Raw genomic sequence first — 16,119 nt, forward strand, 5'->3', positions numbered from 1 at the left:
TAATGTAGTCTACTGAATGGAACGTCTGGTCAACATGTAATGTAGTCTACTGAATGGAATGTCTGGTCAACATGTAGTCTACTGAATGGAATGTCTGGTCAACATGTAATGTAGTGTACTGAATGGAATGTCTGGTCAACATGTAGTCTGTACTGAATGGAATGTCTGGTCAACATGTAATTAGTCTACTGAATGGAATGTCTGGTCAACATGTAGTCTACTGAATGGAATGTCTGGTCAACATGTAGTCTACTGAATGGAACGTCTGGTCAACATGTAATGTAGTCTACTGAATGGAATGTCTGGTCAACATGTAATGTAGTGTACTGAATGGAATGTCTGGTCAACATGTAATGTAGTCTACTGAATGGAACGTCTGGTCAACATGTAGTCTACTGAATGGAACGTCTGGTCAACATGTAGTCTACTGAATGGAATGTCTGGTCAACATGTAGTGTACTGAATGGAATGTCTGGTCAACATGTAATGTAGTCTACTGAATGGAATGTCTGGTCAACATGTAATGTAGTCTACTGAATGGAACGTCTGGTCAACATGTAATGTAGTCTACTGAATGGAACGTCTGGTCAACATGTAATGTAGTCTACTGAATGGAATGTCTGGTCAACATGTAATGTAGTCTACTGAATGGAATGTCTGGTCAACATGTAGTCTACTGAATGGAATGTCTGGTCAACATGTAATGTAGTGTACTGAATGGAATGTCTGGTCAACATGTAATGTAGTCTACTGAATGGAACGTCTGGTCAACATGTAGTCTACTGAATGGAACGTCTGGTCAACATGTAGTCTACTGAATGGAATGTCTGGTCAACATGTAGTCTACTGAATGGAACGTCTGGTCAACATGTAGTCTACTGAATGGAATGTCTGGTCAACATGTAGTCTACTGAATGGAACGTCTGGTCAACATGTAGTCTACTGAATGGAATGTCTGGTCAGAATGTAATGTAGTCTACTGAATGGAACGTCTGGTCAGCATGTAATGTAGTCTACTGAATGGAATGTCTGGTCAACATGTAATGTAGTCTACTGAATGGAACATCTGGTCAACATGTAATGTAGTCTACTGAAGTGAAGATCTGGTCAACATGTAGTCTACTGAATGGAATGTTCAATTTTTAAATTGTTCTCTTTGATTAGTAATTATGAAGTTACCACACTGTTGATCACACCACTTTGACAAAGTAACATGGTCTGTCTGTTGTTTGCGTGTTTATAGAACTGGAGAAACTGAGTGGTCATTTCCAGCTGCTGTCAGTCCTGCCAGCAGACACACGTTCCTCTCTGCTCCAGCTCCTCAAGACAACCATGGAGGACAGAGAGACAGTCAGTGTGCTGGAGAGTGTGGTGAGTGAGATGTACAGAAACAGGGCACACACACACACACACACACACACACAATGTAGACACACACACACACACACACACACACACACACACACACACACACACACACACACACACACATGTAGACACACACACACACACACACAATGTAGACACACACACACACACACACAATGTGGACACACAAACCCACACACACAATGTGGACACACAAACACACACACACAATGTGGACACACAAACACACACACACACACACAATGTAGACACACACACACACACACACACACACACAATGTAGTCACACACACACACACACACACACACACAATGTAGACACACACACACACACACACACACACACACACACACACACACACACACACACACACACACACAATGTAGACACACACACACATAATGTAGACACACACACAATGTAGACGCACACACACACACACAACTAATGGCAGGAATGAATATCTCACCCTGAATATCTGTAACATTCTCACTGTCTTTCATATTCTTTCTCTCTCTCTCATCACAGCTGGATCAGTTGTGTGAAGGTGAGACTCCTGATCTGGGTGATCTGGAAGACTCTGAGAGGGAAACAGTCCAGGCCATACTGGATCTTGTAGACCAATGTGTTGGGAAGGATGAGGACGAGATCAGATCCTCACTTCTCAGTGCCGTCCACGTCATTGTCAGTGCCATGGACGGTGAGATAGAGAGCAGTTTTCACAGGATTCTCCAGTTATTATTTGATCAGTTCCTGGGAAACTAGTTTCACTACTGTGGTTTTATGTGTGTATATTTACATCTTCAGGAATGACAGATGAGTGTCTCTCTGTGTTGGGATCCTGTTGCAGTCCTCCAGTCTTACAGGCCCTGCAGATCCTGGTGAGTTCACACCTGCTTGATTGAGCCTCTAGTCCTATATGACCTTTTAGAAATGAGTGCATGTAAGCTTATTCCTGTTCTCCTTGTCCTCCAGGTGCAGCATGTGGCAGCAGGGAGTGGGGAGACCCTCTCTCTGAGAGATGCAGGTCTGGCTGTTCTGACTGAGGAGGAGCTGTATCAGAGGACAGAGAGTCTCTTTGCCCTCTCCAATGTGGAACTTACCAGATTGAATGAGGACGCAGAATTCACAGTGACTTCAGTTATCTGCCCTGGACACCTTCTTCTTGTCATGAGTATCGCTGTGAATGGCCTGGCCTCTTTAGGATAGATTGAGCCGAATAGAAACATTCCTTGTGCTACAAAGTGGATATATGAACTGCACCGCCAGGGATGAATTTCAGAAATGTCACATTTTATAACATATTGTTGATGATTGCAAAGCGACAGGAGTAAAGCATATCAAAAACAAGATAATGCACGTGTGAAGAAAAATGTACAAAATAATATTCCCACTACTGTACATGAATTAATGACACATTCCTACGTCATATTTCCGTGTTAATGGCTTTTCATCAAAACGCAGTTGTATTTACTTCTGCCAGATGGCTTTAATGACGTGTTTGCCCATTGAAGACCATTCAAAAAGCTTACAACATTCAAAAACTGCAAGGCTATTTTCAGAGTCACTTGCATAGCTTATTGTTGTTATAATGCTTTTTTTAATGTATTGTTAGGAAGCCCATGACCAGACTCGTTATGTCTAGGGGTCAAAGGTCTAATTACATGGTCTGTAACCAGACTCGTTATGTCTAGGGGTCCTAGGTCTAATTACATGGTCTGTAACCAGACTCATTATGTCTAGGGGTCCAAGGTCTAGTTACATGGTCTGTAACCAGACTCATTATGTCTAGGGGTCCAAGGCCTAATTACATGGTCTGTAACCAGACTCATTATGTCTAGGGGTCCTAGGTCTAATTACATGGTCTGTAACCAGACTCGTTATGTCTAGGGGTCCTAGGCCTAATTACATGGTCTGTAACCAGACTCGTTATGTCTAGGGGTCCTAGGTCTAATTACATGGTCTGTAACCAGACTCATTATGTCTAGGGGTCCTAGGCCTAATTACATGGTCTGTAACCAGACTCGTTATGTCTAGGGGTCCTAGGTCTAATTACATGGTCTGTAACCAGACTCATTATGTCTAGGGGTCCTAGGCCTAATTACATGGTCTGTAACCAGACTCGTTATGTCTAGGGGTCCTAGGTCTAATTACATGGTCTGTAACCAGACTCATTATGTCTAGGGGTCCTAGGTCTAATTACATGGTCTGTAACCAGACTCATTATGTCTAGGGGTCCTAGGTCTAATTACATGGTCTGTAACCAGACTCGTTATGTCTAGGGGTCCTAGGCCTAATTACATGGTCTGTAACCTGACTCATTATGTCTAGGGGTCCAAGGCCTAATTACATGGTCTGTAACCAGACTCGTTATGTCTAGGGGTCCAAGGCCTAATTACATGGTCTGTAACCAGACTCGTTATGTCTAGGGGTCCTAGACCTAATTACATGGTCTGTAACCAGACTCGTTATGTCTAGGGGTCCTAGGCCTAATTACATGGTCTGTAACCAGACTCGTTATGTCTAGGGGTCCTAGGTCTAATTACATGGTCTGTAACCAGACTCATTATGTCTAGGGGTCCTAGGCCTAATTACATGGTCTGTAACCAGACTCATTATGTCTAGGGGTCCTAGGTCTAATTACATAACATGGTCTGTAACCTGAATGAATGTGTGCATTTACTTGAGAAATTAGCTTTTGAGGACGATGTTGGATGCGTATGTGTCCAGGAGACAGCCACTTACCGAGTTCAGGGCCATCTCCGTCTTGTCCTCTTGGTCTGCCAGTCCAAGCGCATAATCATTTTTCATATGGTGATGAAACATAAATATGGCCACCAAACAAACCCAGCAGCCTCACCCAAATACCTGCCCACTGACTTTACCCTCCGTGATGTTCTGACTGGAGACATACCGACCCTGAACCCCAGGTCAACACAGAGCTGCCCCTCAGTTAAAATGATAGGCTGCTGCAGGCTGAAATACCAGGGGGTATCCTATGAAGCAAGCTAGTTCTACTCAGGGTCTTCTTAGCTTCACATTCCAGTTCAGGCTTCATCCATGGATATTGGTCGTCCCCCTGCCGCAAACTCTAGCAGGCTTGTAACGGGGATTGCATGTTGCACATTGCTCGTCTCTCCAATAGCGTGTGATTGTTGCCCACAATTTGGGGCGTTCTTGCATGTGGGCATCCCAAGTGGGCACTCCCCCCCTCAAGCATCCCATTGGTTCCTTCATCTGTGGGGTTTAGCAGTGGTTGACATCCAAAGTCATGGTACCTACTGTACTGGAGCGCCCCCATCTCCTGCCTGTCCTGGTTTAAATATGGACCAACAGAAGTATAAAGAGGGGTTTCTGCAGATGCAGGAATGCTCAAATGCAGGAACGCCCGGAATTGCAGACCGTAATTGCACCCTTCTCAGTCAAACAACAAACTCTTCACTGTGCATGAAGTTTTAAATGTATTCTAAATTCAAATGTATTCAAAATAAGACATTTACATAAGTATTCAGACCCTTTATTCAGTACTTTATTGAAGCACCTTTGGTTGTGATTACGGCCTCAAGTCTTCTTGGGTATGACCCTACAAGCTTGGCACACCTGTATTTGAGGAGTTTCTCCCATTCTTCTCTGCAGGTCCTCTCAAGCTCTGTCCAGGGTTGTTCAATCGGGTTCAAGTCCGGGCTCTGGCTGTGCCACTCAAGGACATTCAGAGACTTGTCCCGAAGCCACTCCTGCATTGTCTTGACTGTGTGCTTAGGGTTGTTCTCCTCTTGGTAGGTGAACCTTCAGCCCAGTCTGAGATCTTGAACACTCTGGAGCAGGTTTCCATCAAGGATCTCTCTGTACTTTGCTCAGTTGAACTTTCACTCGATCCGGACTAGTCTCCCAGTCCCTGCCCTTGAAAAACACCCCCACAGCATATGCTGCCACCCCAATGCTTCACCGTAGGGATGGTGCCAGGTTTTCTCCATATGTGGAGCTTGGCATTCAGGCCAAAGAGTTCAATCTTGGTTTCATCAGACCCAAGAACCTTTTTTCTCATGGTCAGAGACCTTTAGGTGCCTTTTGGCAAACTCCAAGTGTGCTGTCATGTGCCTTTTACAGAGGAGTGGCTTCCGTCTGGCCACTCTACCATAAAGGCCTGATTGGTGGAGTGCTGCAGAGATGGTTGTCCTTCTGGATGGTTCTCCCATCTCCACAGAGGAATTCTGGAGCTCTGTCAGAGTGGCCATCAGGTTCTTGGTCACCTCCCTGACCAAGGATCTTCTCCTCAGATTGCTCAGTTTGGCCGGCCGGCTAGCTCTAGGAAGAGTCTTAGTGGTTCCAAACTTCTTCCATTTAAGAATGATGGAGGCCACTGTGTTCTTGGGGACCTTCAATGCTGCAGAAATGTTTTGGTACCCTTCCCCAGATCTATGCCTCTACACAATCCTGTCTCGAAGCTCTACAGACAATTCCTTTGACCTCATGGCTTGGTTTTTGCTCTGACATTCACTGTTGAACTGTGGGACCTTATATAGACAGGTGTGTGCCTTTCCAAATCATGTCCAATCAATTGAATGTAACACAGGTGGACTCCAATCAAGTTGAAGAAACATCTGAAGGATGATCAATGGAAACAGGATGTACCTGAGATCAATTTTGAGTCTCATAGCAAAGGTTCTGAATACTCATGTAAATAAGATATTTCTGTTTTTCATTTTTTATAGATTTGCTCAAATAAAACCTGTTTTTCTTTCTGTTTATGGCATATTGTGTTTAGATTGATGAGGACATGTTTTTATTTAATCTATTTTAGAATAAGGCGAACGTAACAAAATGAAGAAAAAGTCAAGGGGTCTGAATACTTTCAGAATGCACTGAAGAGCATCTATACATACATCTACTGTATATAGAGCATGTGGGCAAAGAAATAAAATAATACATAACAAACCAAAGTATCTCTTTGTACTTGAAGCACTATGCCTTTTTATGCCTCTACTAATGTACCAACAACAAAACTATTGATATACTGTACATACATTTAAAGAAAGTCCTCCACTTAAGTATTGTTATCAGCTTGTATTACCTTATAAATGTTAATGAAAGTAGAGTGGCTGGTGTGGGACTGCTTGGGGTGAGTGGGTCCTCTGAGAGAGTGAAATGGGATGAGTGGAGGCCCCACACACACCTCAGAGAAGTATCTAATGCCCTCCCAGTCACCCCATCCCAATCCCCTGGATATAGCCCCTCACCTCAGAGAAGTATCTAATGCCCTCCCAGTCACCCCATCCCAATCCCCTGGATATAGCCCCTCACCTCAGAGAAGTGTCTAATGCCCTCCCAGTCACCCCATCCCAATCCCCTGGATATAGCCCCTCACCTCAGAAAAGTGCCTGATGCCCTCCCAGTCACCCCATCCCAATCCCTTGAATATAGCCCCTCTCCATTCTCACCAATAACCACCATTACATCTTAGTTGTAATGACAAACAATGAATAATAATTATTTGACATCCTTTCCTAATCTGTCCTGAACTCTTACTAATTTTGTGAAGGTTTTACAAGTCATAAAGAAATACAATGACATCATAGTATAACAATATCCATCCCTCTCTACCCCCCCTCCCTGTTCTCCCCACTTAACCCCACCAAAGCCACGCTTAACCCCATCTGCCATCATTACTCCCCCTTGCCTCCCCAAGCCAAGCTTGTCCCACCCTTCCATCCTTACCCTCTTACCCACCAGACCCAGTTTATCACCACCTCCCCTCTACTTCCTCATTCATTCTCCTTCATTCACACACAACATATAGCTTAGTCCTCCACACACCCATTCTCTCCCACCCTCCTACACATATTCATATTCACCCTCCTTCACTCTCCCATTCATATGTATAGACCAGGGGTGTCAAACTCATTTCGCATCGTGGGCCACATACGGCCTAGGGAGATGTCAAGTGGGCCGGACCATTAAAATTATACCATACTCTGCTATAAATAACCAAAATATCATGTCTTTCCTTTGTTTTGGTGTAAAGAAGCACAAGAACATTAGGAAAATATTGAAATTTAATGAACTATCCTTTTACAAAACATTTCATGAAACACCTCATATTTCCTTAGACAAATGTGCAATTTACGTTTATCATTCACAAATATGCATTGCAACTGATCCCACTGATTGTACAAAGGCACAAAACTTTAATTGGTACTGAAAAGTTTTTCGCTGTGATGAGTCTCCTTGTCCTCGAATATTATATTCCTTCAATACCCGAAACTTTTGCAAACACACCAAGCACAAAGGTTTTCCGTGCATCTCTGTAAATAAATAGGACGTGGTCCATTTTTCTTTGAAAATTCTACACTCCTTATCTACTTTTCTCCGTTTGGATAACGACATTTTGGCTAATGAGGGTGTAGTGGAGAGGTAGAGACCAAGGTATTAACAACGTCGTAACAAGCAGCAGATGGCGCATTGATACCGTCTGCTGTTTTCAGTCTGTCTCAGTGATGCGGCTTGTCTTCTACTCTGATGGAAAGAGTGCGCCCCTTAGCGGATAATCCATGAATTGCAGCGAATTAAAAATATTAATTCCATGTCTTTTATGCATTTTTTCCACTTTCAAATTATCCTGCGGGCCTGATCGAACCTCCTTGGGGGCCGGTTCCGGCCCGCGGGCCGTATGTTTGACACCCCTGGTATAGACATATACCCACACATACTCCCACTCACACCGCATAGGGTTTCTGATGACAAAATGTATTTGTTCTTCAATCACTGAATCTCACAGACATCACATGAATGGACCATCATTCTGACTCCACATATTCAGCATTGGGGATGTTATCTTTGAGTAAAGAATCATTATTATCTGTAATGTCCCACTTTGTTGTATTATCTAATGGGGATCCTAATAAACTAACCCCCCACTCCCTTTGAACCTCCCTCCCTCCCTCCCTCTCCATCCTCCTCCCTTCCCAGAAATGTTTTTGAATGTTCTCCCTTGGACATGATTCTGGTCCCAGTACCCTCCACAGGATTCTGTTTCTGTTCTTGTCCCCTCCCTCCTGACCCCTCCCTTTATCTTGTATTATCTAATGGGGATCCCTAATAAAGTCCCCCCTCCCTCCCTCCCCCCCCCTCCCTCCCTCCCTCTGTAATGTCCCACTTTATGTTGTATTATCTAATGACTAGAAGAATGGAGGTCGGGACGTCTGATATCGTGTGTTGAACTTTACTGAAAACATTACAAGGATACATTCACTGTTGTTCACTAGTTCTGTGGCTCAACTAGTGCAAGAGTGGAATGGAATACTGAGTGTATCAGTTCAAACAGGATTTACAAGTTGCATGGTCTCTCTCTCTCCCTCTCCCTCCTTACACTAAAGAGGCCAGGCCTTTCACAGTGATACTCATGACTAGAGGAAGGTATCCAGGCTGGTCCTTCATCTCTGTCCTCAGTGTGTCCTCCTCTCTCTTCAGTGTAACTTCAGAGTGACCAAAGAGACTCTCTGTCCTCTGATACAGCTCCTCCTCAGTCAGAACAGCCAGACCTGCATCTCTCAGAGAGAGGGTCTCCCCACTCCCTGCTGCCACATGCTGCACCTGGAGGACAAGCAGCACAGGAATTAATGTGGCATCTGCATCCCTAGAATTTGCAACAATGAAAAACACTTTAAAATGACAAATAGTTAGACATTATACATGTTCTAATTGATACTGAACTGTTTATCAATGTGAAAACATAATGAAAGTCCTTTATACTGCAAAACGTGATTTGTATGCATTGTCTACTTAGAAGCAAATAGGCTTGTCCCAGTATTGATGAGTAGAGTTATTTTGGAGATTTATTTTGAATGCTATAAAATAAACAAATGTATTTCATATCATTAGTGTTACAGCCTTGTAGATCACTCATTACAAAGATATACAAGGACCTTAGGCATTCTTTCCAGAGGCAAACTGTTATCAGGAGAGGGGTCTATATTAAATAAAGTGATTGGCTAATCAGTATGTTAGCTAATTAGTATGTCTCACATGTTATGATTCCAGTGATAATTTGGTGTGTTTAAATAAAACGTGTAATTAGTGTTACTCAATTTAAATTACGGGAAATTACACTGAGCAAAATGATTAATCAAATCTCTTTAGTAAATGATTAAGTAAATTACTTTTAAAGGTTAAATTACCTTAGATTTGAGATCGGTGGCCTCCATTTAATAAACTCCTAAATGACTTATAAAGGTGTAATTGATGTGACCTATACTTTGATGCAATACATCATTCAGGGCAGCCCCACCACTATCCGCTGTTCTGCATGTAACTCTGGATTTCATTCAAACACATTTCATTTGTAATTTAATTGCTTGAGCTAATAAAGCACACAGTACATGCTCGTTCCCTGTTGTATTGTTATTTTGGTCAATTTGATTTGAGGAAAGGCAGCTCGCTAATGCAGCTGTTTCAGCCTCCTTCAGTGATCTGTTATGGAGAGGCTAGCCTGGGGACTCAGTCAGCTGTCGCCCACTTGGGTGCTGCCATAGAGATCCATTAGTAGTGTCCGCATAAGAAGACTTGATGTGATTTGCCAAAGATAAATAGACATCTTATCTCTGGTAGAAATGTCATAGTTGTTTATCGTCTTCTAGTTAGCTAGCTGAAAAGTCATCATGAATCATGTCAACAATCTACTAGCAAATTATTTTAAAACTTGTAGAGATAAAACATCATGGTGCTCATCAACCACTGAACAGGCCTCAGTTAAAATAGAGCAAGTTATAAAATAATTCAACCTGAGTGGTTTGGATGGAACTTGCGGTGGCTAACAGCTGCTGTTTGAGGTAGCTAGCTAGCTACTACGTGTTGTTGGTAATGATTGATGTCAGAATGTAAAAACCCATGGTAGAGTATCTATTCAATGGTTGAAGCGAGGCAGAGAGTAGCTTTATAAACATTGTTGCTAAATTCATAACCTGAGCATCTTGTTAACAGACAGGCAGAGGCAACTGCCCTCAGAATGGTGTTCTGCTACGTCCCATCACTCTAACCGTTATTAGCAATATTGCAGACCGATGCTGATATTGATTCTGAAGTCAAATAGACTTTACTCTATAAAGGATGCTGGACTATCGTGGTCTTCCTTGCAATAGGAGCCAAAGATATGGGCAGTAGCATATACACTGGTCATAACCCACGGAACCCAATTTAATTTGCAACGCTCGCGCATGTGACGCAAGCGGTATAGTTAGCCTGTAATCAGCCGACCACATCGTTTACGTCGCGCGCGCGAGCGTTGCAAAATACATTTAGAAATCTATATTATTAAATTATTGCAACCACACTGCTCACGTCGCGTGCGCGAGCATTGCAAAATAAATGTAGAAATCTATATTATTAAATTATTGCAACCACACTGCTCACGTCGCGTGCGCGAGCGTTGCAAAATAAATGTAGAAATCTATATTATTAAATTATTGCAACCACACTGCTCGCGCGCCAACGAGCGTCTGCGTTGCCAAAGGCTAAAACAGAAGTCAGTTCTATTTCTGACGCAGATCGCGCTGCAAGTCCTGCCTCTCTCTTCTCCTCATTGGTTTATAGAAGCAGGTACCCACGTGCCATCTCCACATTGGTTATACCCACGTGGGTGACTGAAAGACAAACGAGGTCAGTGGCGGTAATGGACCTAATTTATGAAAGTTGCCAATCGCAATATAAAGTCAAGGGAGGAAAAGGCCTAGAAGGAGGAGAGATGACGAAACGATTCGGTTGACCATTTTATTGAGGATTAATTGTCGGAATAAAGGAGCTTGTGCATTTCAGGTAAAATAACAACTCAATGTTTATATCCCAGTACAAATTAGCAAGATACAGCAAGCTAGCTAAATAGGACAAATTAGCAAGCACGTGCAAGCTGGCTAGCTAAATTGTCATAAATGTGTAATGCTTTTCGACCTGTCCCCAAATTAATGTAATTGGTTTAGAGTTTGTTTTGATATTTTAACCTGCGTGTCATGATCGCGTTTGGTGTGGAGAGACAAAATACATTTATGCACGATGGCGCATGCGCGCAGCCGGTTTGGGTTCCATGCTATACTATAACTTTTTTTGTGTGTGGCTCAAAACTAATTTCTGGGATTGGTAGTTATTTATGATGGTGCATTCAATGTTTAGTGTAGTAATGTATCGATGCATATTCACTTTTTTCATTGAGTTTGCCCCACCAATATTTTTGTTAAAAATTGCCACTGTTTACCGTCATTGGTGTCAGTACTGCTACTGGTGGTACAATGTTATCATAATGGTAGAAATATTAGTTTGTTTAACATGGGAATATACATTTACATAAACCCAAACACATTTACATAAACCCAAAACATTTACATAAACCCAAATACATTTACATAAACCCAATACATTTACATAAACCCAAAATACATTTACATAAACCCAAATACATTTACATAAACCCAATACATTTACATAAACCCAAAACATTTACATAAACCCAAAACATTTACATAAACCCAAATACATTTACATAAACCCAATACATTTACATAAACCCAGAACATTTACATAAACCCAAATACATTTACATAAACCCAATACATTTACATAAACCCAAATACATTTACATATAAACCCCAATACATTTACATAAACCCAAAATACATTTACATAAACCCAAATACATTTACATAAACAAAAACCTAGAAAAATGAACTCCAGGCCATATAGGACTAGAGGCTCAATCAAGCAGGTGTGAACTCACCAGGATCTGCAGGGCCTGTAAGACTGGAGGACTGCAACAGGATCCCAACACAGAGAGACCTTCATCTGTCATTCCTGAAGATATAAATATACACACATAAAACCACAGTATTGAAACTAGTTTCCCAGGAACTGATCAAGTAATAACTGGAGAATCCTGTGAAAACTGCTCTCTATCTCACCGTCCATGGCACTGACAATGAGGTGGACGGCACTGAGAAGTGAGGATCTGATCTCGTCCTCATCCTTCCCAACACATTGGTCTACAAGATCCAGTATGGCCTGGACTGTTTCCCTCTCAGACTCTTCCAGATCACCCAGGTCAGGAGTCTCACCTTCACACAACTGATCCAGCTGTGACAAAAGAGAGAGAGAGAGAGGAATATATTCATTCCTGCCATTAGGTAGGTAGGTAGGTAGGTAGTTAGGTGGGTAGGTAGGTAGGTAGGGGTGTGTGTGTGTGTGTGTGTGGCTACTATTATAGGACTACTACTATAGGGCTGGGAGGGTTATGGCGTGGAGGAGAGCTGCTGGGTCCCTGTTAGAGACATTCTGGACCCAGCCCTCATCGCCGATCTCCACCGCTGGCACCCCGGTCAACCAGGTATGCGCCCATGTAGGGCGCCAGGTGTCGCTCCTAGAGGGCGGGGTTCTGTCATGCCCTGATTTGTTTCACCTGTCTTTGTGCTCGTCTCCAACCCCCTCCAGGTGTCGCCCATCTTCCCCATTATCCCCTGTGTACACTATACCTGTGTTCTCTGTTTGTCTGTTGCCAGTTTGTCTTGTTTGTCAAGCTTACCAGCGTTTGTCCTGTCAGATCCTGTCTTTTCCCAGACTCTATTTTTCTTGCCCTCCTGGTTTTTGACCCTTGCTTGTCCTGACCTGAGTCTGCCTGCCGTCCTGTACCTTTACCCCTATCTGGATTTCCGACCTCTGCCTGTCCTGACCCTGAGCCTGCCTGCCGTCCTGTACCTTTACCCCTATCTGGATTTCCGACCTCTGCCTGACCTGAGTCTGCCTGCCGTCCTGTACCTTTACCCCTATCTGGATTTCCGACCTCTGCCTGTCCTGACCCTGAGCCTGCCTGCCGTCCTGTACCTTTGCAGCCCGTCATCTGGAATCAGTTTCGGTTGGACATAAGCTCTACATTTTCTTGACCCTGAGCCTGAAACCTGCCGTCCTCTTACCTTTACCCCAATCTGGATTTCCGAAATCTGCCTGACCAAAAGCCTGCCTGCAATTAGTCCTGACCTTTGCTTCTGTTGCTGAAATAAACATTGTTACTTCGGGTCCCGGGTCTTACTGTTATCCTGATACCACTCACACTTTTTCCTCTAACTGACTGCCTCTCTGTCCTCCACTGTCATTGAGCTGGAAAAGGCCTCAATGTTCAGGAATGACAGCAGCCTAAATGACAATTTCTCCAGTTTTACTCAACGCACAAACAACACAGAGACCATGTTGTCAGCAGCTATTTTTATGTAGCAAATCATTTAGTTTTATATTCCAAAAGTGTGGAAACATTGTAATTACTAATCAAAGAGAACAATTTAAATATGGAACATTCCATTCAGGAATCAGTTTGACCAGACGTTCCATTCAGTTGGACATAAGCTATACATTTTATTGAGTTGCAATTGGCTGAAACAGATAACAAGAGCTGTACGTTCCATTCCTCTTTGACCAGACGTTCCAATCAGGTCCATTGACCAGACGTTCCATTCAGTAGTAATTACACATACCCAAAACCTGTGGTTCCATTCAGTAGACTCAGACATGACCAGAGTTCCATTCAGACTAAAAGTGACCAGGCGTTCCATTCAGTAGACCCATGTTGAACCCATTCAGTAGGTCCCGTTGACCAGGATTCCATTCAGTAGTCTGTTGACCAGACGTTCCATTCAGTAGAAGACCTCTACCACTCACCACACTCTCCAGTACACTGACTGCCTCTCTGTCCTCCATGGTTGTCTTGAGGAGCTGGAGCAGAGAGGAGCGTTTGGCTACAGGCAGGACTGACAGCAGCTGTAAATGACCACTCAGTTTGTCCAGTTCTATCAACGCACAAACAACACAGAGACCATGTTGTCAAAGTGTCCTATTTTTATGTAGCAAATCATTTAGTTTTATATTCCAAAAGTGTGGAAACATTGTAATTACTAATCAAAGAGAACGATTTAAATATGGAACATTCCATTCAGTAGACTACATTACATGTTGACCAGACGTTCCATTCAGTAGACTACATTACATGTTGACCAGACGTTCCATTCAGTAGACTACATTACATGTTGACCAGACGTTCCATTCAGTAGACTACATTACATGTTGACCAGACATTCCATTCAGTAGACTACATGTTGACCAGACGTTCCATTCAGTAAACTACATTACATGTTGACCAGACATTCCATTCAGTAAACTACATTACATGTTGACCAGACATTCCATTCAGTAGACTACATTACATGTTGACCAGACATTCCATTCAGTAGACTACATGTTGACCAGACGTTCCATTCAGTAGACTACATTACATGTTGACCAGACATTCCATTCAGTAGACTACATGTTGACCAGACGTTCCATTCAGTAGACTACATGTTGACCAGACATTCCATTCAGTAGACTACATTACATGTTGACCAGACATTCCATTCAGTAGACTACATGTTGACCAGACGTTCCATTCAGTAGACTACATTACATGTTGACCAGACGTTCTATTCAGTAAACTACATGTTGACCGCTAAACAGGAGGCATTACCCTCCACTGGCATTATTACCTTCGTTCAGATTTAAGGGGCTGTTGGTATAAAAGTTGCCTCCCAGGTCCATAATTCCATCCTCTTCAATCTCATCCTTTGACGTAACCTTTTCAAAGCCCCCATTGTTGCGGATGAGGCACAGCTCTGTGGACAAGCGCAGACAACAGTCATAACCAGTCACTCACAGACAGATACAGTGGCTGTACTAAATACAGTGGCTATACTAAATACAGTGGATATACTAAATACAGTGGATATACTAAATACAGTGGCTATACTAAATACAGTGGCTATACTAAATACAGTGGCTATACTAAATACAGTGGATATACTAAATACAGTGGATATACTAAATACAGTGGATATACTAAATACAGTGGCTATACTAAATACAGTGGCTATACTAAATACAGTGGCTATACTAAATACACCGAGGAATATAGACGCTGGCTGTGTATTTTACCATGGTACTTAACCATGCAGCTATACCTGGGACATTGACAAACCATACACTTCCTCACCAAACTGTCCATTGCATTTGACATAGAGTTCAATCAGACTGTAGGCCATGACAGTATTTGCAGGAATACCCAGTGACACATCACTTTCTGTCTGAGTACTGCCGATCTGCTTCATAGAGGCCTGTGGAGAACATTTTAAATGAGTCAGAGACGTTTGGTGCCCAGACGACCCAGATTCTAACCCAGACAGTCACATATTCTACATCACCACATTTTCAGGAAGTGGTTCTAATGATAAAAACACAATTTGCTGCCTTTTGAGAAGTGTAACTTGCTCAAATTTATTTAGGGATTTCACCTAATTTGAACAGTCTCTCATAAAGAGCATAGGTTCAACTTCGTAAAAATGATGTTTTCCCATCTCAAGAGATATTTGTTTAAATGATTATAGTAAGTGCCTATTAAGTAACAAGGTTGACCATATCAGGGTTGACCATTTGAAATCAGCCATAAATATCTTTGTGACAGGGGTAATGGAAGCCTGTTCGCAGGGAGTGGCGATGGAAACCAAGCTTCCCCATTTATTTGTTTAAATCTATGGAGAACAGGTTTGAAGTGTTACGCTCAACCCACTCAGTTTTCCACCACAAAACACCAGAAAATTAACTCAAGGAGGAGAAACAGTTTGTTTACCTGCTTTTACACCATTATTTAACTATTAGATGTTGAATATTTCTTTAGA

At 42.6% G+C, this 16,119-nt stretch overlaps 2 protein-coding genes across 28 annotated transcripts in view; one reads left to right on the top strand and one right to left on the bottom strand.

The window, feature by feature from the left end:
- LOC118382007 (gasdermin-E-like) overlaps nt 1-3,837 on the top strand; it is a 64,602-nt gene extending 60,765 nt beyond the window's left edge. Inside the window, exons 7-11 of one of the 15 annotated variants that reach the window (XR_008124608.1) lie at nt 1,244-1,371; nt 1,919-2,090; nt 2,198-2,271; nt 2,366-3,093; nt 3,388-3,837. Coding sequence is in view for 8 of the 15 variants with exons in the window: in XM_052512091.1 (XP_052368051.1) it covers nt 1,244-1,371; nt 1,919-2,090; nt 2,198-2,271; nt 2,366-2,599 (608 nt within the window). In the remaining 7 variants the exon portion in view is untranslated. The other 14 variants (XR_008124612.1, XR_008124614.1, XR_008124600.1 and 11 more) reach the window with 14 other exon arrangements.
- Nucleotides 1-16,119, bottom strand: part of LOC118380690 (gasdermin-E-like) — a 68,109-nt gene that overhangs the window by 46,288 nt on the left and 5,702 nt on the right. For 5 of the 13 annotated variants that reach the window (XM_052512103.1, XM_052512104.1, XM_052512113.1 and 2 more), the window contains exons 5-9: nt 15,438-15,558; nt 14,935-15,060; nt 14,075-14,202; nt 12,331-12,502; nt 12,150-12,223 (exon numbers count right to left, since the gene is read on the bottom strand). In XM_052512103.1, coding sequence (XP_052368063.1) covers nt 12,150-12,223; nt 12,331-12,502; nt 14,075-14,202; nt 14,935-15,060; nt 15,438-15,558 — 621 coding nt within the window. Of the gene's footprint in view, nt 1-8,593; nt 9,024-12,149; nt 12,224-12,330; nt 12,503-14,074; nt 14,203-14,934; nt 15,061-15,437; nt 15,559-16,119 lie in introns of those variants that run through there. The other 8 variants (XM_052512100.1, XM_052512105.1, XM_052512109.1 and 5 more) reach the window with 3 other exon arrangements.

The sequence above is a fragment of the Oncorhynchus keta genome, unplaced genomic scaffold (genome assembly GCF_023373465.1).
Source record: "Oncorhynchus keta strain PuntledgeMale-10-30-2019 unplaced genomic scaffold, Oket_V2 Un_contig_7986_pilon_pilon, whole genome shotgun sequence".
In the NCBI taxonomy this organism is placed as follows: Eukaryota; Metazoa; Chordata; class Actinopteri; order Salmoniformes; family Salmonidae; genus Oncorhynchus; species Oncorhynchus keta.